The sequence below is a fragment of the Pholcus phalangioides genome, unplaced genomic scaffold (genome assembly GCF_987345545.1).
Source record: "Pholcus phalangioides strain wild (caught in Gottingen) unplaced genomic scaffold, Ppha-v1.0 ptg000016l_1, whole genome shotgun sequence".
Lineage (NCBI taxonomy): Eukaryota > Metazoa > Arthropoda > Arachnida > Araneae > Pholcidae > Pholcus > Pholcus phalangioides.
Window position 1 is genome coordinate 5,445,470 of NW_028301609.1, and position 27,138 is coordinate 5,472,607.

Below are 27,138 nucleotides of genomic sequence, written 5' to 3' on the forward strand. Positions count from 1 at the left end.
CACTTATGTCAGCAGATTTTTAGTCATTTTTCCCCCTCGCAATCAGCAAAATTAAGAAAGCTTTGCCCCACTCTTACCATACATTAGGATCAGAGGCATACATATGTGCGGGAGAGGGGAGCATAGAATGCTCGTGTCCCCCCCCCCAAAAAAAACAAAATTTTTAATGTAAAAAAAGTATTTTTGTTAAAAAATTAAAATATTGATGAAGGGAAATACATTTATATATTATTGTAATCACTTTCTCTAAATTTCAGTGCTATTTGAAAGGTTCTCAAAATTTCTTCAAGAAATTCCTTGTGCCCCTTCCAAAGGTCGATCTACCCTGCGTACGCTTCTGATTAGGATTGCCCTCCAAGAATATACACTCAGTCTGACCACCACTGTCTAACACTGCTGTACTTAGCTTTTATGTTTACTGTTTTGTATGCACAGTACCATTTCTCACATGATTACATTATATTTTTAGCTCTTATGTTTTCAGTTTTGAGCATTAATTAATGGAGTGGTATAGATAAGATACCATTAAGAATATTTAATATTTTCATAAAGAGTGGTTAGTGACGTTATCATTCAACCCCTCTTTTCCCCCCACACCCCATCATCAAAAGTCAGAAATCCAAAACCCCTCCCTAGATGCTGATGTGATATTTGAATGGCCCCTTTTTGTGTAAAAAACAGCAGGCCTGGCCACCATATTCATTGTAATGCCATTGTGAAAATGTGGACTGTGTGGTAAATACATTGTAGAATGCAGTTGATAATTTCTTTCTGTGAGGCTCAGGTGTTGATGTATCACCCCTGACGCAAAGCTAGTTGAACTCTTGGTGCAATTTTGCCTTGACATAATATATTTGAAATCATTCCATCTTTTATTGATGATCAGGAATTTGAGAGAGAGCTGATGGAAGAGAGACAGCGACAGGAGATGGAGGCTCAAAATCGTGGTGCCTGGAACGAGGTGAATCTGGACGAGGAGCCCACTGAAATCCAGGTATTTTCCACACATTGGATTACAGTTTTTTTTAATGCTTGACTCAGGATGATTAAATTTTAAAAATATGTATGTATGAATTTTTAATGCTGAGAGTGATAATAAACACATTTAAAATAAAATTTTCAGATTCAATTGAAATTTCTTAGAGCAGCATTTGATGTGATAGGGATGTTTATGAACATCCAAAATATGTGTGTGTAAAAATTTCTTCGAGGTCGCCTCTTTTCTTTTATTGGCTTTTTTTCATAGTTTTTAAAGAATAATAAAAAGATGTCAGTATTTTGCAACAATTAATGTGGTTAGCTTCTAGCCTGTATTGTGCTTTAGCCTCCTTCAGAAAATCATCGGAAATGACACCCTCCCTCTGGCACTCGTTCCGCTGTATCATCGAATAAGACCATCGAAGATTATTACCCCGCCAACATACTGTAATATATTTTCTTTCCCAGCAGAATATTTCTAGCAGTGGCAGCCTCATTTTGTTTGTTTCCACATTGACTCCAATCTTTTTTTTCCCCTTCTGACATATTTTAGCTATGTTTTTTATAGTTGCCCCAAAATTTTTCACGCATTTATGCATGGTAACCTCTTTCTTGGTGGGGGTCAAGCTCATTTTTACCTTCAAAAAACGGCCATAAAAAATAAGTGAGAAAACACTTTAAATGGGAAATATTGATGAGAATTGAAGTCAAAACCCGATTTAATACCACCATTTATTTTGCAGAATTCTGGCAATATAACGAGTTTGGTGTGCCATATCAAATTATGGTTTAGTAGTTGTAAAGACTGGAAAAGAAAATTTTTTTCACTGAAGTTTTCTGGTGCTAAGCAGTTTTGGCATAACATATGGGAGCGCTATAATAGGGTTTGACTGGAGTTGGGACCAGTGTTATCTGAAAATATAATCTTGAAGGGTAATTTCACTCCTGTTCGAAATTTTAAAGGGTAATTTTGCATAAAGAGGGGTATTCATTTTTAATGAGAAGTATAAATCAACAAATCAACTAAAAAATGTACCTGAAATTTTAAGGAGTATTTTCACTCAACAAAATTTGAAGGACTAAAACTGAATTTTGATGCGTGTTGGAGACCACTAGTTGGGACCTCAAAAATAAATTGTAAAAGTGGGGGAAATTATAAATTGGAACATTATAAGTGGGATGGACTGTATGTATAAAGAATACTTAAAATAAAATTTATGAATCAAAATAATAGCCTACTTACATTTTCACAAGGAATAAATTTAGAATTTATGATGGAAACATGATCATTGAAAAAATGATCTTTGACACAGTTTCATTAATAGTATCGTCCTTGGCCTCAGAAATTGAATGTTGCACAATTACTTTAATATCTTTATTGAAACAACCAGTGGCGGCTCGTGGTCGAATGTTCTGGGGGCACCAAAACAAAATTTCATTCTATGATACCAGTAGTTAATTTCCACACAAATATGATTTTTTTAAATTTATTTTTATTCTAATTAGATAATTTATGTATTGAAATTTTGTTTTCAATATGTCTGTCCAAATAAAATTCATGCTCAACCTGGCAGTATGGATGTAAGCAGTCACACAATACAGTATGCCTGACCACAAATTTCTGAAGGGATTTGCTTTCCACAAGATGCTGAATTAATGCAGGTTGTCTCAGTACCAGATTTAAAAACTTGTAGGAAGGGTAGGGCACAACCCAAACGACTTGGGATGACATAGCAATGCGGAATTGGAAATGATACGGTAGCATACACGGAAAACACATCATGTAAATGCATTTAAACAAATAACAGAGGTCAAAGGTGGTGTTCAGAGTGTCATCCATGAGTAGTTATACGGGTCTCGCATCCTGCTGCATGAAATTCTGATCAGCATTCTGGAAAACTCAGGCCATGCCTCGGACTTCCCTGCAATGCATGCAGTCAGTTCATCAGCACTGATATACAAGTCTATTAACACCCTGGATAAAACCTACACTGTGGATATAACATGTTTTTTTTGTTTTAAGACTTGTCCCAGTCACTTCTTTCTGTCTTTACTTCAGTTATAGCATACCTTGCTCAAAACATGCACTGTGGATATAAATTACCAAAACAAAAAATTTACCACACCAGAATTTAATGTTTTAGGGCTGCCAAGTCTTCGCAGGCTGTCTGGTGACTTACTGTCCCCCCCCCCCCCCCAGCGATTTGTATGTAAAAGGGAAAGAGAAGTTTGTGCATGTGTGTGAGCTGTGTAGTGTACGTATGTGTAGAGAAGGATTGAAAAGAGCGCAAAATGAGTGCTCATTCAGAGAAAACACAAAAACAATGCAGTCGAAGAAATTGTAAGTCATAAAAAGGAAAAAAGTAACGAAGAAAAAAAAAGGTGGCATAACCCATGAGTGGGCAAACATTTTTAGGAGCGGGACAAGAAAAAAAGTGGTGGGCTGGACACATCTGGCCATTTATTCATAATTGGAATTTTTATGCTTAGAAATGAAGTGGTGGGATGTGTTGTATACTTTCAAGACTGCCGTAGTTTCATTGCAAATGAGATGCAATGGTTTATCCTTTACAACTGTGAAAAAATAAATATAAGTACAGGATATTTATTGCATATTATGTTAAAATTTTTTGCAAAGTGATCTTTAAAATCAATTTATATTTAAATTCTCACAACTATATTTTCCATTTGTAAAAAGTGGAACAATCCCTTGAATGAATTTTTTAAAAACAGGGAAATTAAAAACTTCTATACTCTTATTTTGAAATCTGTAGCGGGTGAGATAGAACTTCTAAGTGGGCCGTAGTTTGCCTATCACTAGCTTAGCCAAGGAAGAAAAACAAATTTGGTTAGCCAAAGAAAATAGTTTGGATATAACATACCGCAGGAAAAAAAGCTTTGAAAAATATTAGTCTAAAACAGACATATTTGTATATAATATTCATAATATGCGCAGGTGATATCCTAATGTTTTCTCAAAGAAAGGCATGAATTTTTTTCAATAATTAAAAATTTGATCGCCACAATAATTGCAGTTGTTATCTACAGATGATGCTGTAAAAAGAATTATCTATTTTAGTGTCACCTGTCAGCAATGAAGATAACTATTCTTACAACAATTTTTTTTATTATTTAATAAAATCCTGTCTTTCTGTGCAAACTAAATCCTTTATTTTTTGGCCTAATGAATGATAATTTTTTGTTACTTTTTATCACCTTATCAATATTTATTCGAGGAAAATTTTCCTAAAAAATTTCCTTTTTAATTAAATTTTTCACGCACACTTTTGAAAATGTGCTGCCAGATATCGGTGAAAATATGTAGTCAAGTACTCTTAGTAAATTATTAAACAGCACATATAATTTAAAAATATGTTTTTTTTTGTTTGATTAACTCAAAATATCTGCAAATGTCAAGAAAAGTCCTTTGTGGATCAATTTTAGCCAATTTTTCTCACAGATATGGGAAATTTATCGCATCGGGGAAGACATGACAAACTGTGTGGGACTTTTCTTTACATCTCCTGCAACACCCTTACTTACGGAGTGCTCATGAACAAGGCGTTACTTCTCGAGCGCCAAAAATATGAACTGAACTTGTTTAGTAAAATCGCTTGCTACAAGTTCTAAATTATTCTTCTCAAATGGAAACAACATTTTGCTTCTGAATATTTTTTCAATCAAACAGTAATAAAACTCACAGGATATAAATCAGTTTTGAGACAAATTGAATTAATATTCATTAACTTAGGGCATCAAATCAAATGCCTAGAAATTCTCTTGCCTTCGCACCTTTATGGGCTGCCCGTGCAAACAACTGATACCATTCTGATCTGAACAGAATGGCAATCAGAAGATGTTTTTGCCAGTGTTGTGGTGGTGCCGCCATTCTGTCCTTATGGGAACTTCAAATAAAATAAATAAAAAGGGAAAAGTTAGACAAAATATCGTAAGGAAACATTTTATTTTCTGGATATTATGCTGAGGTGAACTCGGAAAGAAAAGTAATCTTGTCTCTGCCGGGACTCGAACCCAGGCCCTCTTGCATACCGGGCAAGCATGCTACCATCTACACCATTAGAGACAGAATCGGCCCCCCCATCCGGGGGCCGATTCCTGAAGTTAAGAGAGACTACTAATGTCTCTACTTCAATGCCTCATGCCACAGTGCATGAAATAAGGAAAGCAGGGTCGTGTCTGGGCAGGGTGGTGTAGATGGTAGCATGCTTGCCGGTATGCAAGAAGGCCTGGGTTCGAGTCCCGGCGGAGACAAAATGACTTTTCTTTCCGAGTTCACCTCAGCATAATATCCAGAAAATAATGTTTCCTTGATATCTTGGGCTGAGAAAAAGCCATCTATCTCTCTAAAAATATCGTAAATTTATTAAATATGTGTAAACAGCCATTACAAAAGGTTCTGTTAACAGGATGGGCCAGTTATAATTTCTTCTCTGGGGATGGTGAGATGAGTAAATGTACGGGAATGAAATGGAGCCCCCCTCCCCCATGCCAGTTAAGGTTGAACACAAACCTTTTTATCATAAAGTTCTGTTTAACAGATTTTTAGCAACAAAGTTTAACATTATTGCCAGGATACAATGACATTCTTTTTTTTTTCATTTTGAAAACTTTTTCTCCAGTCAATCAGCTAACGTGAAATACAGTTATTACAAAAATTTTCTAACACTGTCTTTAGGTTTGCAGGAATGATGTTAAACTATCTCATGCTTTTATAAGAATTATGCTCGTCAGAGTCTTTTCTTGTAGGCTAAACATTTTGTTTTAACTATTTTCAGATTCGAGAGAATGAGCCCATATTAGAAGAGGAGCCAAACATTAGTCTCGGGGTAGCTGGAGCTCTACAACTGGCTCAGAAGAAAGGTGATTTATAAATTTTCTTATTCAGCGCAATTGAAAATCATTGTGATGTTAAGCAGAAAGTGCATGGAAAGAAAACATAAATTTTAAAGCTTGATATAAAATATTCCTATATTGTTAGCAACAATTTAATTAGGTGCACAGTTTGAGGATCTTTTCCTTCAAAGAAATGTTTGTTAGATGACTTGGTACTTATGTATTATATCGTCAACCATTAATCCACAAGTTTGGCAGTATCTGGTGGTTGCTGTTGTGTGGGCATCATGCTGCACTCTCGTGCTGAGGATCTAGGTTCGAACCCTATTGACGGCACAGTGATTGGTGGCGGAAGTTGTTGGCTTTCTGCAGTTTTCCAGCTTCAAGACGCTAATGCAAGATGGTCTCCCATTTGAAAAAGTCTCCCAACAGAGAGTAGACAGACCTACAAAGCGATACTGACATAACATGAAAATTCAGGCATTCCTATCTTTGGTTCAGAAAATAGAAAACAGATGGCAGCATGAACATGAAACAAGCGCAACTCGACAACATAATACATTAGGGCCACACATATACTTGGAACACACATTCCAGCATGTGCCAATTCATTAGAAATTCCATAGAGGAATGTGTACGAGGTACATGTGAAGTTAAGTAGTACAGTCGAATCCCATTATAACAAACTCCACCAGATCGAAAAAAACACTTCGTTATAACAAAATTTCATTATAAAGGAATTCCAGGTTTTTTGTACTGTTCCTATGTGAACTTATCTGGTAGATTAGAAAAGTATGCATTAGTTCATTAAAATGAGATTTTTTTCACTATGACAGTATCCGTTTGAGTGGGATTCGACTGTAGTAGTATCTGGTGGTTGGCTGAAGTTAGTTTTCTGTGGTTTAAAACTTTGAGGCGCAAATGCGAGCCCCTCCCCGTTAAAAGTTTTGCCACAGAGAGCAACAGGCCTACAACGATTCAATTATTCAATCATTACACCTCACTCACTGTTAGAAAAATTGATAGCAGATGGAAGCACTGTAAATAACAAGTATTGCACAGAGACAATCTTCACATTAGGTTCACAACACTTACATGCACATTCCGGCATGTAATAGTTCATTAGAAATTTCTTAGAGGAATATATATGAGGTGTATCTGCACCAACTCGCGAAAATGGTTGTTAGCATGATATGTAAGTACTGGTAGCTAATATTTAGATTGAGTCACATGATTAAGCTTATCGTTCTATCAATTTAGTTTCTCATGCCCTCCTAGAGTAACTTTTTTTTTTTTGACACACAAATTTTATCTTATTTTTTGGTGAATTTTCGTATGAGCATTCACGCAAAACTGCTGGTTATGAATTGATGGTGAATCAATCCATATTCATAAGAGTGAGATGCCTTTTATATTACTATTTAAATAATAGTATTGGTTCTTGTTCTCCATACAACATTTGTAATGAGGTATGTAAGGTTCAGGAGAAAAGAGGTTGGAAAAAGGCCGAGGAGAAACAGGAGTCGCGAGAAAGAAAAAGGAGAACGAGTTGAGACATTCGAAAAAGGGGAGGGGTGTAAAAGTTTTGGACCGAAGTGACCGGACGGTTTCGTGGAGGTGTTGGATAACGAGTTAAATAAAGTGTTGTTTTCTTTTTTTTTGGGAGTCTAGAATCCAGTTATTTCGTCCTGGAATAGTAGTGGAGGTACAGCCGAGGACCTACGACCGATAGGAAATCGGGGGAAACTTTACTGGCGCAGTTGGCAGGATAAGGTCGTAGCTTCAACGACTCAAGATTGCGAGCTGAATTCAAAGAAGAGTGTCCTAGCGACTGTGGAACCACCCGGTTCGTATAGAAAGATAGTAGCAGCGTCAAGCACCCACGCTGTTTTTTTTTTCGTGAAGTCAACCCGACAACCGGTGCTGAGAGGGGCAATCCTGCCCAGGCAAAAAGGAGCAAGTGTTGTACGGCGGTATCGAGACGATAAATAAAGATGGCGTATTTGGCAAAGGGGAACAAGGAGGATCTGGAGACCATGGCCGCCAACTTGGGGTTAGAAGTCCGACCGGAGTTCAACTTAATGCAACTAGTGAGTACCATACAGGAAAGTGAACTGTACAACGAAGCGACGTGCAGAGAGATGCTGAAAACGATCATAGGCAATAGGAAAGAAAGAGAAGAGATGGAGGAGAGGCGTAGAGAGAAAGAGATGGAACATGAACTCGAAAGACTGAGGATCGAGACAGGAGTCAGAAGAGAGGAGAATAATCAAGCTGGGCGCGGCAGAACCCCCAGCCGGGATTTCCAGAACATGATGCAAAAGTTCAGAATGGAAGAAGACATAAGTCTGTACCTGGTGCTGTTCGAGCGGCAAGCTCGTCGCGCAGCCCTGGCACGGGAAGATTGGTTAGCTGAGCTCTTGGGACTTCTTCCCTACGAGATGAACCAATTAATTGCCCGCGAGCCGGAAGAGCAAGTACAGGACTATAATCAAGTTAAGGAATTGTTATTGCGGAGATTCAAACTCACCCCAGAGAAGTTCCGACAGATGTTTTCTTCGCGCCACAAGAATCAAGAGGGCACCTGGAGGGATTTCTACCACGAACTGTGTACCTATTTTGATGGATGGAGGCTTTGGGGGTCACGACGTTTGAGCAACTAAGGAATTTAATCATCACCGATCAAATGAAAAAACGCGTCCCAGCAGATTTTAAAGAACACTATCTGGACGAATGGAGTGATATGGTGTCACCAAGTGAGCTATCGGAGAAACTAGATAGATTCGATGATGTGAAGAGGACTCTGAAGACACCCTTTCCTAGTGACAGGACGAGAACCCCAAGACCGGTTCATCAAAATCCGAGATGGAAAGCCAACGGAAACCAGAGGCTTCAGGGTGAGTCCTGCCCACCTAAGGCGACGATGGGTTCGAATTCCAGAGAGAGAGCTGCAGTCACTTGTTACGCGTGTGGAGCAGAAGGCCATATAGCAAGGTTTTGTCCTGCAAGAGGCCAGCAGGAGCCATTGAGTCGGGCCCAGGTGAACTCTGTCCAGACAGAAGAGGGGGACATGATTGAAGAAACCACAGTTCTAACAGCACATATCACGGCGCCGGCAGCTGGTGTTGGTGCGGACATTGACACACCGCAGACCGTGAGTTTGAAATGTGGTCAGAAGACAATAAGAGGCGTAGTTGATTCTGGGACCCAGATCTCAGTCGTTAGATCTGATTTGGTTGAGATCGACGACAGTGAAGGCGAGGGGAGAATAAGGATCAAGTCCGCATTTGGCGAAAGTGAAATAGCCCCTCTCAAAATATGTATGATGAAGATCAGCGACGGCAAACACGGATACGTGCCAATTACTTGCGCAGTGTCGAGTCGCTTGATAAATGAAATGTTAATATGTCCGACGGCATACGACGCACTCTTGGAAAATGTACCAGTTCCAAGTCCGATCAATGAGCCGAGCCGTAGGGACGGTGTGTGTACTTCATCTGCCGATGGCAAACAGAAGGCCAACAACGGCAATAACAACGATTTTTGCATACCTAACGAAGAACTTGAAGAGAGGATCATATCCCAAGTCGAGAGCTACTTCACCAACTTCAACATCATGAAGAACAACTTTCTGCTGAAACAAATCCAGAGAAACAAGGAGGGCTACATCAGCCTGAGGTTGGTCTCATCTTTCAGGAAGGTCAAGACCCTGACCAAGGACTGGAGGGTCGTCCGGTACTGTCTCAGGAACTCGAACAAATTCCAAGTCAACGGAGGAGGCACTAAAGTGCGCTGTATTGTGTCCGTACCGGCTTGCGAGACCAGATGCGCTAAAATGACCCCGGTCCGCAACATGCCATCCGAGGGAATGACACCCGAGTCAGTGTCGCAGTTTATATCAGAACACGGAGAAGTCGTCGACGTGGCAGTCGTCAATCGAGGATCCAAGATACCATATGTCTGTACGAGGCGCTGTCCCTACGTCAACGGGAACATGGTAAAGAAGACGCTTGCCCTCGTCAAGTGCAAGACCAATCGGGACGCGTCCGCATCCGAGGGCAAGGCCTCGCAGCTCAAGGAGATGAACTCAAAACGATACGACGATGGTCATGCTGTCAACAGGAGGAGATCGGCAACGAACCGGTTCCTGGCTAGGCAGGAAACGTCCAAGCAATCGGACTGGCGATTGTTTTCGTGTCCATTTGCCAAAGGAATCAACAGAGCTACGAACCGGCAGTCGAAGACCGAGAAAACCAGAAGCCAACCGGCTAAATCTTCAATCGTCAACAACGGCGTACCCAGGGATCAGGGCAGGGAAAGGTCATCCTTCTCTTGTGCCGGTGGTGACCACCACCCCATAAACTCTTGGATGAACAACCGTTATTTGCCATTCAAGGGTGGTATGGCCGCCGCCAAAGTAGCTGCTACTGCACGGTACAACACTCGCTTACCGGATAGCATCATGCGTTGGCCTGGGGGACCCGAAGGGGTGATACACAAGATAATGCCGACGCCCTGTCACAGTAGCAGTGAGAAACGGAGTTACGCTCTTGAAGCATCATCATCATTTAAAAATGATGGATGTGCTTTTCGATGATGGGACATGTAAGGTTCAGGAGAAAAGAGGTTGGAAAAAGGCTGAGGAGAAACAGGAGTCGCGAGAAAGAAAAAGGAGAACGAGTTGAGACATTCGAAAAAGGGGAGGGGTGTAAAAGTTTTGGACCGAAGTGACCGGATGGTTTCGTGGAGGTGTTGGATAACGAATTAAATAAAGTGTTGTTTTCTTTTTTTTTGGGAGTCTAGAATCCAGTTATTTCGTCCTGGAATAGTAGTGGAGGTACAGCCGAGGACCTACGACCGATAGGAAATCGGGGTAAACTTTACTAGGTACAACATAATATGTACACAAACAAGATGAGTAGCATAATTTACACATCTATATAAATAGAAATGTAACTTCATGCTAACTATAAAATTTCTATGTGATATCTGTTGTTCAAGAGTAAAATTGCAAATAATATGGGTCCCATGCTATAGTGATCTTTATCTTTTTATATGATACCTAAGACTTCATCTTTTTGAAAATGTCAGGTTACTTGGACAAAGATACAAAGAAGCAGCTTAGTGGACCTCGTGCCAGTAATCTTCAAGCTCAGTCTTATACTATTGAAGAGAAGTTCTAGTAAGTTCATTTTCATGTTCTACACATTTGCTATTGAATAACATTTTCTTACCATGTGTGTAAGTTGGTTAGCTGTTTCTCTTCCCATATCTAATGAAATCATGCACATTATCATTTTGAATTTATTTAAATATTTATAAAAATGATTGCTAAACCTTTGAACGGTGCTATTGCAAAGGTGCTTTGCTGCTATTGAAAGTGCTGCTATTGAACTAATGATTGTTTCAATTCATTATCAACATAAGTGTAAATTATAATTGTCAGTTGTGCTTCAACCTTATTGACATCTGTTAATCTTAAGTTAAAAGAAGTTATTTTTTTACAAAAGTTTGGCTGTGAATAGATATCTATTTAACTCAAATTACAAACAAATTTGATGGACACTTTAACCCAGGTGTCTTCAACGTCTGGAACAAGACAAACTATATATATTGCATTTTAATGAATCCTGTGGGCCGCCAAGCTATACTAAACATCTTATAAAAGAGTTTGATAGGCCCTGGGTTAAAGACCCCTTCACAGGTTTAATGATTTTCACTTATTCACATTAGAAGTAGCCCATCTTTTCCCAACAAGATTTTCTTCTATTTTCGAACATATGCAATTTCCTTTCTTTCCCCTCCTCCCCCCAACCCAGAAGAAAAATACATTAGGCCTAAATTATCTTGGGTTAGATGAAAGAAAGGGGGAAAATATATTTGAAATAATTCTCCCCATTATCAAAATGTGAACTAAAAGGGAATTCACCTTTATGTTGGGCTGACAAGGTGGGAGAGGAATGAAAAAGATGTTTTTGAGATACCATGCTAATTAGTTTTTGTGTAGGCGTTTTATGTTTTGTGGACGTGAAATAAATTAAGTGGATTTCCATTATTTCTTATGAGAAAGTTTTACATACGAAATTTTCATGCTATATAATAATTTTCAGGAATGAATTAATCTTGTAATTTCAGGTACCTCTGTACTTTGTATTCATTATAGAAATTTAAGCTTGTTATGCAAAGTTCTTAAGAGAGCAAATCAATGTCACACAGTTATTTTCATTGTTACATCTTATGTTCAAAAACTAAATTTATGTATATATTGCAGTGAGGATGACAAATTTGGAAAGAGGGACAGATACACAGGCCCAATTCAAGATTTCAGGGAGAAGTCTAGTTACAAGCCTGATGTCAAGCTTGAATATATCGATGACAATGGGCGTTTACTGAATGCCAAGGAAGCTTTCAGATATCTGTCACATAAGTTCCATGGTAAAGGGCCTGGCAAGAATAAAGTAGACAAACGAATGAAAAAAGTGGAACAGGATACGGTCAGTATAATATATTTTTTTATGATTATATGCTTGCATAGTGTCACTTATGGAATCTGCACACTGATAGTTCCTTAAAAGAATTAAAAAATAATCTCTTTCACTTCATTTCCGCATTCCAGCCCTACTTTTATTGAAAAGTTGATTTAAAATTTTTTAAGCATTCATATAATTGATTTATATAATATAATATATTTATCTATTGAATTGTGTCTTCTAGAAATTGAAGCAGATGAGTTCCACGGACACTCCACTGAATACCGTAAAACTGCTTCAGGCCAAGCAAAAGGAAGCCCAGTCCCCTTTCATAGTATTGACTGGTGGCAGTAAGACATTGACGCAGTATGTTCTGATTATATTATTTATCTCATTCCCAACTATGTAGTTTAATAAGACTACTTCATTCCCAAAACTTTGAGTAAAGGAGAAATTTTACAGCTAGAATAGTATTGAAGGTTCTGGGTCAGCATGAAAACTTTGACTAGAGGGAGAGGACAACCCTCCCACCAGGTCCGGTCAATTCAATTTTACTCCTCCAAATTTGATTGGGGAGTGAAAACACTCTTTCAAATTTTATGTAATTTTTTAATAGAATTGTTTCCCAATGAAATATAAAAAAATACCCCTTAGACGTTTAGAGAAGAGTAAAATTACTCTTCAAAACTGTTTTTGGGTAACAACTGCCTCCCACATTCAGCAAAAAAAAAATTGTATTATTGGAATAGGCCAGAGAGGGTAAATTTACGCTCCCCTTAATTATGCATGCCCTCTATGATCTTCCCCCCCCCCCTCAGGAAAAACAAAAATTTCTGTTCCAATTATATAAGCTTGACCTTGTACCACATGATTATTAATTATTATCTATATATATTATTATTAATATCTATTAATTTAATCAGAGTAATGGGTCCAGGAGTTTCACTAATGAATTGCAGTTACAGAGGAGAGTGGCTATGATGTCAAAAATGACTGGTTCCAACAATTCATCCAAGAATAACAAATGCTTAGCACAGGGGTTCTTAACTTGCTTCAGCCATGACCTAAAATCAACAAGATCGGCTTAGTGACCCATGGGACTGTTTGTTCTTCAAAATTAATGTAACCAGTGACATAAAAAGTGCATTTATAAGAAGACTCTAAAGGGATTTGTGTACACACTGCAAATCATGTTTAAGTCGCGACCCATATTGTTCAAGTATCTGTGCCTTTAAATGGTTTTTATAGCCCATTTAGAAAGCCACTATTAATCAAGTTTGCATTCATGATGTATAGCTCAAGAGACCCTGACTCAGTAGATTTCTATTACCCATCTCGGGAGCCCCTGCAAATCAAGTTTGAGTCTGTGAACCATAGCCCAAGAGACTATGGCTGTCAGTGGATTTCTGCTACCCCTGTCGAAATCCTCCTGTGAATCAAGTATGGGTCAGAAACCATATATCAAGAACCCCTGACTGTTAGTGGATTTGAGCGACCCATAGGTTAAGAACCCCTGACTTAGCACATGCGAATCATTTTGAAAAAGACCATGTAAAACTGGTCTTCAACTGATTTTGATAACAAGTACCTGAGTAATGAAATCATTAACTAGCCTACTTTTGCTCATCATTGAATTACATTTTTTTTCTTTTGTATTATTTAGGACGATGATTTCAAAACATCCATAAACATTCTCATTGATGGGCGTAGAGAGGAAGCTGAATAATGAAGCATTCATTCTCTATATTAAATCTGAACTGTTACGCCATTAGTTTGCATTTGTGATGTAATAAAATTCATTTCTAGTAATTATATAATGTCTTATGGTATTTTATTTTATTTTTAATTGTCAAATACCTTCAGGAAATTCCCTGTTAATGGATGAAATTTTGTTGCATGGGCGTCATAATTATGTGTACGGTATGTAAAGTCTATCAAATTGTAGAAAAAAGTTTGGCTATTTGTATTTTCTTTGCTATTTCTCATATTTTCAACTCAAAATTTCTAATGAGGAATCTACAAATTGTGGAAGAATAGATGAACTTTGCCTAATAACACTCAGTAAAATTCACCAACGAAAAAGGCAAATAAAGAGAATTACAAAAACTCCTTATGCATTTCGACATGCTATAGGTGTCGTCTTCAGAGGATAAACTCTCTCGCTGACTGAGGATCCCACTTGGATTAAATACCAAACTTTAACTCTTGGTTGCTCAGTGGAACAAAAAATATACGTCTGCTCAAGTCAAACGTTGTGATCGAAATGAAGCTGAGCACCTGCGTCTAGGTCTTCTCTACCGTCTAATTGGCTGCTTGTGAAATGGAGCTGATTGGTCTATTTGAATTTTCTTACAATTCCTGTTCGTAATGAACTTTAGCTATGGCGTTGCGATCGGAGGTGTTGATTTATTGTCGTTTAACGTTTATTTTTGAAGGCCCGAATATATGTACCTTCATAAAAGTCTAAATCAGTCGTGTACTTTACTGTATGGAAAACTACCACTTCCTCAAATTTGAATCTATGGCTCTTGCCAGCAGTTAACGGCGATGGTCGATGTTTCATATTCTTGATTTTTAACACAACGAGCATGCTCATTTAATCTAGTTTTTATGGGTCTCCTTGTCTGTCCTATATAACCCAGAAGAGAATCACCGAATGGAATGTAATAAATGCCTCATTGTTTATTCTGTGGTATAGCATCTTTGTGGGTTTGAAGCTAAAGTTTTTAGTAGGCACATAGGTGAATAGGTTAAACTTTTTGAGAATTGGTTTTGATCTTGAGTAAGACGGATCGTATGGTACAACTACACTTACTTTAAGTGGTCTCTGTGATATTTTCCTCTTGTAGGTTTAATGAATTTTCTATTCATTTCGTCAAAGATTTTGATGTTGAACCCTCTGTCTTTAGCAATCGCTCTGATAATTTCTAGTTCACTGTCTAGTTTGTTCCAATCTGAGCAGATGTTAAATACTCTTGCTACATAAGTGTGAAATGCAGAGAGTTCCCGTTTCATGGGATGTTTTGATCTAGAATGAGGTAGTGAGACAGAGAAAGGCTTCCGATATACAGAGGTTTGTGGAAATGTGATTTCTGTTTAGTCACTAATACATCCAAGAAAGAAAGTTCATTGTTTCAAAATCAGCTGTGAATGAACCCACAATGGTTCTGGTTGTCCACCTAGAATGATCACATGCTATCCCTCAATATTTATTTATGCAATATTGTTGGCTTTTTCAAAGGCCTATGCAAGAGAATGCAGTAGATTTACACATAAATGTTTAATAATATTTGACAATAAATCAGATTGTAGGGGAGTTAACAATAGTGTAGGAGAGTTTCTTCCATTGAACTCTATGGTATTAGGAAAGAAACTGTATTTTAAACACACTGTGTAGACAAAAATAGGTTTTAATTTTTTGGTTGGTCATGTGTCTATTGGCACATAGAAGGCTTAGTCAGAATACTGGATGTATAGAAATTTAGATGACCACGAGTAGTCCTATAAAGCATGGCTAAGCAAGAGATAATTTGGTGAGTAACGAGGGGATTTATTTTCGATAGATTCAAGTTCGTCAGTATTACTAGAGGAGGGGGGGTCCCAGACTGGAGCCTTGTCAGCCCACCCCTTGTGGGGGCCATGGCTAGATTCCAAACGAATCGTGCGATTCGTATGGCGAAAAGCGACATCTTTGGGAATAACTATTCGTATTCACTTCTTCATTAATTTGATGATACGTCAGCCACACACCATGGCTCCCACAAGGGGTGGGCTGACAAGGCTCCAGCCCTGGGGCCCGGGAGAATTTTAATCATTTTTTTGTTTTTTCACGCTATAAATTCATCATAAAGGGGGCCTCATAAAAGTCTGGCCGGGGTCCCGTAAAAGATCCCTGCCTCAGGATGTGGGGGGCCATGCCACACACACACCCTTGTTTTCTCTGATCACGAACGTACCCGAAAAATTATCAACAAACAGCGACAAAATGATGCTGCCATCTCTTGGGCTTGAAAGAAAGACTCTTTCTTCTTCCGTTTGTTTCTTGTCTAACAGATGGCAGCATCAATATCGAGAGACAATCACAATCTCCCGCATTGTCGAACCACGGTTTTTGTTTTACACGCGTTATGAATCTCTTTCGCGTCGCTAGTTGGCGCCACGGGTGCATCAAAAATCCGGCGGGGGACCGGTTTTAAGGGCCGCTCTGCAATGTGGTGACGCTGCCCGTTTTACGGAGAAACCCATGTTATTTTCCCATAGGAACATCCGATTATTTCCGGTTCACTTCCGGTTGTAATTCTGGTTCGCTTCGATAGGAGGCGCTGCGGGTGCATCAGAGACGACCATCCCCACGCCCCGAGGTCGACACTAAAGCGATTTGAAAATAAAAAATTCATTTTTTTCCGACCCACCCTATTGTGTATGCCTACTATATATACAGGGTGATTATAAAAAAACTATCCCGACATATGGACCCCTAACTATCATACCATTCACAGAAATTGAATGAAATTTTGGCATAAGGTATTTTGATGTATGCGCTCAAGAATGATATGGAAAACAACAGTGTCACTCTAACAGTTACGGTTACAGTGAGAAAATTTCGAAAATATCAAATGGCAACACCAAGTTTTTTGTATTGGTATGTGATCTCCATTGTGAAAAACCCTAAATAGCGTTCGAACGGCAACTGTATCATGAAAATCACCGGCGGTAGATAGGCTAAAAGTGAGGACAACCAATAAGGACAGAGAAGCAGCATAAAATAAAGCATTTTAAATGCCTTTTGACCACATGACCTTGTGGAGGACTAATCAGGCTGGGATCTCGGTGTGACGAATGAAACGAACATTAATGCTCTGGTGCACGGCCTTTTTACTTTTTCCTTGCCTAGCTCCGGGGATTTTCGTGCTACAGGTGCCATTCCAACGCTATTTAGTGTTTTTCAGTATGGAGATCGCATTCTCACTGTAACCGTAACTGTGAGAGTGACACTGTTGTTTTCCATATCATTCTTGAGCGCACACCTCAAAATACCTTATGCCAAAATTTCATTCAGTTTCTGTGAATGGTATGATAGTTAGGGGCCCATATGTCGGGATAGTTTTTTTATAATCACCCTGTATATACAGGATGATATTACTTAATTGCCCTTACCGCATTTTACAGACGAAACGTGGATCTTAGAGGCATACTTGCAGTCACAAAACCAAATAACGTGTAGTAGGGTAGCCATAATACTATTTTCATGTCATAATACTACATAGTAGTCATAGTACTGATTTCTAAGTAAACCCCTATGCGGCGAAATTTGATTAGCTATATTCTCCTACCGGTTGAATTCGTCATTATTTATAACAATTTCTTCTCTTTCACTCAGTACTGACCATTCGTTCTTTTATTTTTCCTCCTTTATGGATAAAATGTTCTTTGGTAGCTTTTGACCTTCGTTCCGCCCACTTGCTAAGCTATGCATTGCCATCTTAACCTACGGGCGAACTCGAGAACCCTGGTCATATTTTGAAATTAATTTTTTTTTTCATATCAGTCGGGTTTTGATGATTTTTAACAATTACTTCTCTACTGTCTTTTCCTTATTTTATTTTCTCTTTCATGGGTGAAATGCTCTTTGGAAGATTCTGACCAGTCAACTTAACTCATTTGTGTCATCGACCCCCTTCGCAGAAACCCCCACTCCCCCACATCCTGCTAAGCATGGTTGTTTTCTCGGCCATGACCTGGAAGCAGTGCCGTCTTAAGGTATGAGCCCACCCGGGAACGGCCCGAGGGCCTCAAGAGAAAAGGGGGGCCTCACAAAAATAGATCTGGTTGAGATTTTCAAGAATTCGACTGGTAGGGCCTCAGAAAAGTCATCTGGCCCGGGGGCCCATGATGCACTTAAGACGGCCCTGCCTGGAAGCCCCAGATGCATGGGAGGGATCTAATGCTGATGAGATCAAAATGTGGAAAAAAATGATGAAATTAAAAAAATAATAATGATTGTAACGGACACCATACGAAATTCTAAATTCGAGAGGTGCTGGTACTCCAGATCTGGTAAGGTTGAGGTCCCAGGAGCACCTCTCTGATCTGGGGGGGGGGGCGCTCATTATTTTTTTTTGTTGCTAAGCTAACACACAGGACTCCATGCTATATTTGTAGCTTCTATTGTAGTTCCTCCCCCGACTGTTCCATTTCCGCTTTAGGGGAACACGGCATTGAACCAAGTAAGTGGCCTCTCAGACTTCCTCGGAATAGGAATTCACTTTTTGAATTACAAGAATTATATGTCACGGGATGTTTTTTACCGAAAGTTTTCATTCAAAGAAACAAAACTTTTATCGATAGAAAACCTCTCAGGAAAAAAGACCCATTTTATTATAGGTGTGTGTGTTGTTGAAATGAATGTCTCATACACATTTCAAAGAAAATTTTATTTCTTTTCAGACGTGGAAATTTTACATGAAAACTTTGAAGAAAGTGCGACCACATATTTTTCTTTTCTCAATGGCACGCATATATTCTTAGCTCTTCATCCTAACCAATGACAAAATCTAATAAATTTTCCCATCTTTTTTAAAAAAAATTCCCATTTCCAACAGTATTAGCACTCAAGCAGAGCACACGTATTTACTAAATTGCAATAATAAGAGCTATAGAATATACGCATTGTCCTAAAATGTACATTTGCATATTTTACATGGTTTGTCTTTTTTTCTCTTTTTTTGGAATTATATAATACGAAACAACAATAGAAGTTTTTTTTTTCCTACCACAACAGAATTCGAGTGAAAATGAGTCCACTTTAAATACGCTGTCTACGTATTGACCATGCACCAAATAATTAAATTATGTTTCAAAAGAATGTGCGAAATGGTTCAAGTTCTTCTCTAGTTTTATATGGTCTTATATCGGAGGAGGAAGTTTTCTGCAATCATCAGTTTTTAGGGTCACACATGGCTATAAACCAACACCACCTATAGAAAGTGGCGTTTTGTATAAACAACATGCATGATCATAGAAATCTTTCTCTTCAATTTAGGACATCCCATTCGTTATTGACTCCGGTTTCTTTCAAAACCGATTTACGATCAGTCTATGGAATGAAATTATAGGTGCGTGAGCATTGTCATTTGTTTGCGCTGTTGCTTGGTCGCATACGGCCCACGATGTGATTTTGTTCGGCCCAGAGCCACCCTTACCATAGCGGGGCCTAGTGCGCGAAAGTAATAGCGGGCCACCTTAACCATGATTTTTTTTCTTCCGTGAGAAAGGGGAATCAAAATTATTCAGAAAATGAAAATCATGAAAATTCAGAATAAATGAAAGAAATAATTCCAGAATTGATGAGAATTCAGAATAAATGAAACATAATTGTAGAACTGATGAAAATTTATGATTTATTAAAAAAAACAATTTCAGAGACACACAGTGGAAATGCAGAATTAATGAAAGAAGTAAATCCAGAATTATTTCTTTTTAGATGAAAATTCAAAAAAAGTCCAGAATTACTGTTTCCAGATGAAAATGCAGATTTACAGAATTGATAAAAATTCAGAATTTATGAAAGGAATTATTGTTATCGTAAATACAGAGGCCTCCCGGAGGAGAGGAGCCCGGTGCTGCCTCACCAGTCGCACATCCATAATGGCGGCCCTCGAAAAGGCGAATCTACTGGGTATTAAATTAAATTTTTTTTATCATTATTTGACATTTGCAGCAAACATTGAACTCAATATATCGGATTTTTATCTCCATTAGTCCGCCTATAATTTCATTCCCATTGATCAGTTACTTCGCCATCGTATGGGGGGCAAAAAAACTGGGGTCATTGACGAATGGGACAACCCGTGAAATAGTGGAGATGAAAACGTTCGATACATTACTCGTGCGTAACAATAAATATCATCAATATATTTCTGCACTCACAATTATTAATTAAAGGAATAAAGTGTTATATATACATTCACACTCTACATAGCATAAAATTCACCGTTGCTAAGTATCACAGGTTGCAAATGAATTACCTTTAAAATCCTTTTCTTCAATACAATTTTAGTTGAAGGAAAATAATGTTTTCACATATACAAGGTGTTTAAAAAAAAAAGAAGTGCCATAACTCAATTCATTTCTCATTGGAAAACAAAAATTTAGGCATGAATATAATAGTTGCACAATATACTGTATATTGTAAAAATTTGAATCGAGAATTTCTTAAGAAATAGCAATTTTATTTTTTTTACCAAAAATTCAGATTAATGTTTATCCAAAAATTTCATATTTACAATGAAAGTTGATCCGAATGGTATTTCAATTATAAATATTTAAAAACAAAAAACATACATATTTTTTTTTTGGTCTCTTTATAATGATTTTGAAAAATTTCAATATTAAATACAAATTACTGAGATCAAATCTGGGAAATTTTCTATACAGTTCACGGAATCGTCATGGAGAGAAAACAAGCTTTCAAGAAGAAAATAAATTATCATAATACATTGCTTCAATGTTAGGTTTTAAATTTAAATTAAATTTCATTTATTATATATATATATATACTGCTACAGTGTATATCATTTATGTGCGTGCCTTGAATCCGTTTGCTTGTTTGTTGAATCATAGTTTCCCAAACTTTTCATTACATCGCCTCCTTCTTCAGAAATGTTTTTTCTCATAGCCCTACGCCCAATTCAAGTGAACCCATAGGATCCTATGTTAAATCCGTATCTTCTATCGTTCCCCCCACCCCCCTGGTCCATTCCATCTCCCACCAGGGGGCGATAGTGCTCACTTTGGGAAACACTGGTTTAAATAATGAAGGTTTATTAAAATCCTATTCCTAGAACACACGGGGGATTGGAGGATCCATCCGTGTTTTCCACCTAAATACCAACTTATGGGAATGAATGAAATCACAGTTGGATACGTAAACCAGTGGAATGATTACCGACAACGAATGCGACGCTAGAAGTTATCACCCTCTGCTATGCAAACGTGCTTAAACGCAACGAAGATTCAATTTCGCATAAAATTTTTCATTTCCTGGACCCAGACGGTTGCGTCCGAGTGGCGCTGTCGTAAGATGATCGCCTACCACCATGAAAGGCTGCCGTCAGTGTCCGCCGGTTCGATTCTGGCGAAGGACATAGATAACATGTTACTTTCCTGCCGAACTTGAGGTGACCACCGATAGATGGCGCCTTCATTTCCGGCCTGACTCGATCGGTAGTATGTTCTGCATGTTCCGCATGACAATATGGCAGGCGTTGATGTGCCGCAAAGTAGCATTAGTAACGAGATGATGGTTGTTTCAGTCGTGGGAAATTCTAAGGAGGGAAGCACAAGTGAAAATCATGTCGAAGGGAAGCTTTGGCAGGTGATAAAAGGTGGCCATAGGGATCGACGATCAAAAACACAGAAATGTAAATTTTAAGTGAATTCTGGGGAGCAAAAGTATGAATAAGTTATAGAACAAAGAAAAACTTGGGGGGGGGGAGGGACTAACGAGTATATTGCTCGAGGGATATGGGGATGCACCTTATTAATAACATGTTTGTACTCTATAAAATAACTTAGAAATCAAAGTGATTAAGTAGAAATGGTCGCATTCCAGGATGTTGAGACCTACTGAAAAGAACTGGGGGGGGGGGGACATGATAAAAATACGTCTTGCGGGGAAGGGGGGGGTGCATGAGTGAAAAACAGTTAAGAAACACTGTCTACCCAAGCCACAAACTATCTTGGCACTGAAGGAGAGACAATCACTACTACTACTACTACTACTACTTCTTAACCATATACGTGCACATGCGCAGTCATCTGTTCAATTTCTAACAAATCGGTACATACAGGAATATGCATGAGTGTTTGTGCGGCTCCTAACGTATTTACGTTGTTAGAGTAGATCTTGTTCCGTATGCTGCTGGAACTGTCACCTGTCTTCTACATTTTGAAGTGAAGATGATTATGTATGCTCGAATTTTAATGTTATGCATCAAGTTGAAGGTAGAAACATTCACTGCAAAACTGAACTTGTTATCTCCAACGCAAAGAGTGGTCAAGCGTATCTGAATGCAAACAGTTATAATTTTCAGCACCTCACACGCATACGTTGTCATCCCATAGACCAGTGTTTCTAAAAGTGTGCATCGCGTCTCTTAAGGGAGTCAGCAACTTGTATGGCGTTGCGGTGAGCTGGAGTATTCATTTGTATGCTTATTTATGATTTGGAGTAGTTCTTTTATGTTTGCACAATGTCTACTAAACTTTTCTGGTTAGCAGCAGATGAACCACGAATACGGCGAGGGAGCCGCGAGTGACAAAAATTTGGGAATCACTGCCACGGACCATATTTTCTCTAGCTTTTTGTTTCATCCCCCCCCCTTCACAATTTATTTATCTTATCGCCCCCTTACTCAAGGTAACCTATACTAAATTTATGGTTCTAATCACCCATCTGGATCATTCCATCTTTTTGGGAAACACTCCACACTCTGGGAAACACTGCCATAGACGAAGTTATAAGTTTACAGATTTGAATTCTAATAGGTCGGTAATTTCGCTATTTATATACGCGAGAGTAACATAGGCTCTTCCCGACGGCCAATAGGTTACGTCAGTACAGGGTGGATAGTAAAGTCTTCATGCATTCACATAAGTGTCGAATGTGCAATAGCAAGGACATCCGAACAGTCGAATCATCCCGTTATAATGAAATCCAAGAGAGACCGGAGAAATCACTTCCTTATAACGAAATTTCGTTATAAAGGAATTCGAGGTTTTTTCATTCTTCCTATCTAAACTTATCTTGGGGATTTGAAAGTGTTACAACGAGATTTTTTCACTATAACGGTATCCGTTAAAACGGGATTTTTTTTTTGACTGTATACATATACATACATATATATATATATAGGTGCGTTGCCATTTCACTGTATTCATCTAGTCCATATCTATACACATTCGAAAGACATACGGACGTATAAGGTCTTCATTATCAAAAACCCTGTGTAAGTTATACTAAATCCAATCACTCTACTATAATTCCACAGCTTTATTTAACATTAGTAATAGTAACTGAATCACTTTTATTAACTATGCAATAATCAATAAAAACTGCGTAAACAACACCGGTTTTTAAGCTCTTTTTTGTCTTTTTTTACTCGTATTTATGAAAACTCATCGTAGAAATAGTAGTTCGAACGTGAGCCTGTGTGATCAGATGTTAACACTATAATAAACATTTCAAACACACTAATCCAATACAACTACAGCACAGCGCAGTTTACCAAGCGTAAAACGTGTTTTCAATGCGCGATCAAACGATTCAACACAGCATTTGCCTTTATATACTCGTATATACAGTGTTTTCATATTTAGTTTACGACACAAATGCGTGTTTCTTCTGGACAAAAAATTATACGTTATGGTCAATTTTCGAAGCTTAACCTATTCGGGAAATGGCTGGTCACTCGTATATAGCTTTGAGCTCTGGTCAAAGCTCGACGTGACTAGTCGTTTCGTGAATTGACTAGACTTAAGATATCGACTATAACATACATACAGGGTGTGCCGTAAATTCGTAAATGGTTTAGAAACTCGTGAAAATTGAATTCATGCAAATCTGAGTCATATAAAATGCAGGGTGTAACGATTAACAGCTCATTTTTTAATTTTCCTGTTACTGGGGTTTACATTCGCTTTTCATAGCGACGTTGACATTGGTGGATCAAACACTATTGGTGATGCTGTTTCAACTCAGACACACAATAGACGACTGCAGCTATATAAACGTTTCGGACTGCAGCGCTCTCTGTCTATAAAAATCTAAACTTTTTTTGCATGAAAAAAATCTCCCTGCGGAGAATGACTTTTTTTACAAACCGCATTCAAATATACCGATTCCTTCAATTTTTATGAATTTCTTTAAACTCTTTATGAATTCATGGGACACCCCGTATGTTACTGTGAATGTGATAAATCTGTCATAATCCCTAATCGTCTCGGTAAGTTTGATAAATATATCACTTTTACCGGCGATTATGCATAATACCCAAGAATCTCGTTGGCAAATTCGATAAATACTAAAAAAATTATCACTTTTACCGGTGATAATACATAATACCCAAGCGTACCTGGTGAATTTGATAAATACTTGAAATTTATCGCTTTTACCAGTGATTATGCATAATACCCTAGTGTAGTTGTGTGTTTGATAAATATGAGAAAAGAAATCTCAAATTAGTCTATAAATATTAAAGTGTTAGTCCCAAATTAGTCGTATAGTACATTTGATAAATATAGTCACAGACCCCGATGTAAGGGGTCCATTCCATTAATTTCATGATTTAAACGATTAGAATCGTGATTCAATGACCAAAAATTCGTTAAATGGGAGGTCTTTATATCGGGGTATGGTAAAAAAATTTTTTAAATGTGAGTTTATTATGTTGGCGTGCGAACGTTAAATATGCTTAATATGTGTTTATTGTATCGGGGTAGATCGTAAAATTTGTTAAATAGAAGTTCGTAATATCGAGGTGCGATTTTAGAATCCGTGAAATGGGAGTTGATTTTAGAAGTTACTTCGGGGGAGGGGGGTGTTCAGAAAAATTCGTCGAATCAGAGGGCATAATATCCGGTTCAGACTCTGTCTCACAAGTAGGGTCACCTAAGTAACCTAAATAATAGGTCTTATGGCGATGGGACCGATTTATCATATTTACCATGCAAAATGGAATTATGCATAATAAGCGGCAAATGAGATGAATTTATCAAGTTCACCAAAGACACTTGGGTATTATGCATAATCGTCGTTAAAAGTGATAACTTTTTTCAAAATTCATCAAATTTACTAACGGTGCTTGAGTTATTATGTATAATCGCTGGTAAGAATATAGTGAAATTCATCAAACTTACCGAAATGGTCGACCGATTATGCATAATAACCGGATTTATCACATTTACCGTAACATGTACATTTACAATTTATAGTATATTTTCGCAGTAGTTCCTCTAAATTTTAGAGAGTGTCCCTCTATAATGCACATATACACACACATATATAAATATGATCATTTTCTTATAGACAACAAAAAGCATATTTTCTTCTGTTGAGAGGGACTGCGAGGAAAAATTGTGAAGTTTGAGTATTTTATACATATTGAGGAGAAAAAAAATATATAATGATATACACGAGAACTAAAAGAATAGTGAAAGGGAAAAAGGGAATTGTGGGAAAAAAATTATATTATGCTAAACATTGATTAGCGATCAGCATCCGCCGCATTTATAAAGGCTTGAAGATGGCTGTTGGTTATACGTTAGCTGGGCTTTATCCCATTGGAGTCTCTCCATTTCGTCGAATTTGCTTGCCTGCAAAATGTTCACAATTGGAGAATGAGCGTTTCCTCTTTCACAATGCGAAATATTGATACTCATTCTCAAATACACTGGACAACAATGAAATTGCGCGTCCGACATGAAAATGTACAATTTCAAATGGTTTTGACCTGCTGAACACGAATATATCATCCTGAAAAAGTTTTAGTGGCTCTTGTTTAGGAGATATACCCTGTTTAAAAAGTGATTTACGAGCGTTAATATTTGGTGGAAAAAGTGGTAAGGACCATAAACAACGTTACCAAGGAAAATGACCAACCTCGATGATGGGTGACTACTGTTGGACAATTGTAAGAGATGCTTCTTATGTCTCACCAAAGCCGTGTCCGGAAAATTCACAGACAACAATTCACCGAATGAAAAATTCATCGACAGCAGTTCGACATAAACGAATGAATGAGCGAGTGAACCACTACACTTACTTTCTAGTTCACTCACTATATCATCCACTCACTACGTCACTCATTCTATCATCCACTCACTACGTCACTCATTCTATCATCCACTCACTACGTCACTCATTCTATCATCAACTTACTAGGTTGCTCGCTCTGTTGTACACTCAATCACCTAGTCATTCACTCTGTTGCTCTCTGACTAGGTCGCTCATTCTATTACTAACGCCCCAAGTCGCTCATTCTATCCCTAACTCACCAAAGTCACTCACTCTGTCACTCACTAACTAGATCACTGTTACTCCCTGACTAGGTCGCTCACTCTTTCACACACACTAAATCACCAGATCACGCACTTACTCACTAGGTCACTCGTTCTGTCACTCGCTCCCTCACTAGATCAGTCAGTCTACCCCTTGGTCAATCACTCTGACACTCACTCACTAACTACTAATGATTCGTGTCGAACTGTTGTCGGTGAATTGTTGACACTATTGTTGAAACAAGCAGTCGGTAAATTTTCTGTCGATGAATTGCTGGTTGGTGAATTTTGCTTGCGGTGAATTTTCCGTAAACCAGCACAAGCGCAATGCAAAAAGAATTACGTATTGGACGTCGATAACCGATAAATGAACTGTTGTGCTATAATACATTTGCGTACCTACGCATTTGTGAAAGTTTTTATGCATATTGATGTTGAGCTTCTATACCAGTATACGAGTATTAGGTGAAGTTCCTATACATATTTGTGTTGCTTTTTTCTGTGCTATTTTGCATTCTATATACTTATGTTGTGTATGTATTGTATTGTGTTATTATAAGTGCATTAGATGTGCGATTCCAGAGGAAAACCGTAGCCAATACAGTTTGTTTATGTTCAGATTCGTGTTCTGCACACCTAATTGCATAGGAATTGGCTCTTTTTGTTCAGGACATAAACTTTGTCAAAGTTTGTATTATTCGGAAACTGTCAGAATTTTTGTTATTCGGAAAGTGTCAGAATTTTTGTTATTCGGAAAGTGTCAAAATTTGTTTCATAC

At 38.1% G+C, this 27,138-nt stretch overlaps 2 protein-coding genes across 2 annotated transcripts in view; one reads left to right on the plus strand and one right to left on the minus strand.

Annotated features, from left to right (window-relative positions):
* Positions 1 to 14,119, plus strand: part of LOC149074920 (U4/U6.U5 tri-snRNP-associated protein 1) — a 39,252-nt gene extending 25,133 nt beyond the window's left edge. The window contains exons 16-21 of the mRNA XM_089245868.1: positions 887 to 994; positions 5,775 to 5,859; positions 10,924 to 11,014; positions 12,104 to 12,326; positions 12,547 to 12,668; positions 13,966 to 14,119. Coding sequence (XP_089101994.1) covers positions 887 to 994; positions 5,775 to 5,859; positions 10,924 to 11,014; positions 12,104 to 12,326; positions 12,547 to 12,668; positions 13,966 to 13,990 — 654 coding nt within the window. The 3' untranslated portion in view covers positions 13,991 to 14,119. The remainder of the gene's footprint in view (positions 1 to 886; positions 995 to 5,774; positions 5,860 to 10,923; positions 11,015 to 12,103; positions 12,327 to 12,546; positions 12,669 to 13,965) is intronic.
* Positions 14,120 to 20,039: 5,920 nt separating this feature from the next.
* The window catches only part of LOC149074921 (ras-related protein Rab-8A-like), a 29,764-nt gene continuing 22,665 nt past the window's right edge, over positions 20,040 to 27,138 (minus strand). The window contains exon 7 of the mRNA XM_089245869.1: positions 20,040 to 25,676. Coding sequence (XP_089101995.1) covers positions 25,575 to 25,676 — 102 coding nt within the window. The 3' untranslated portion in view covers positions 20,040 to 25,574. The remainder of the gene's footprint in view (positions 25,677 to 27,138) is intronic.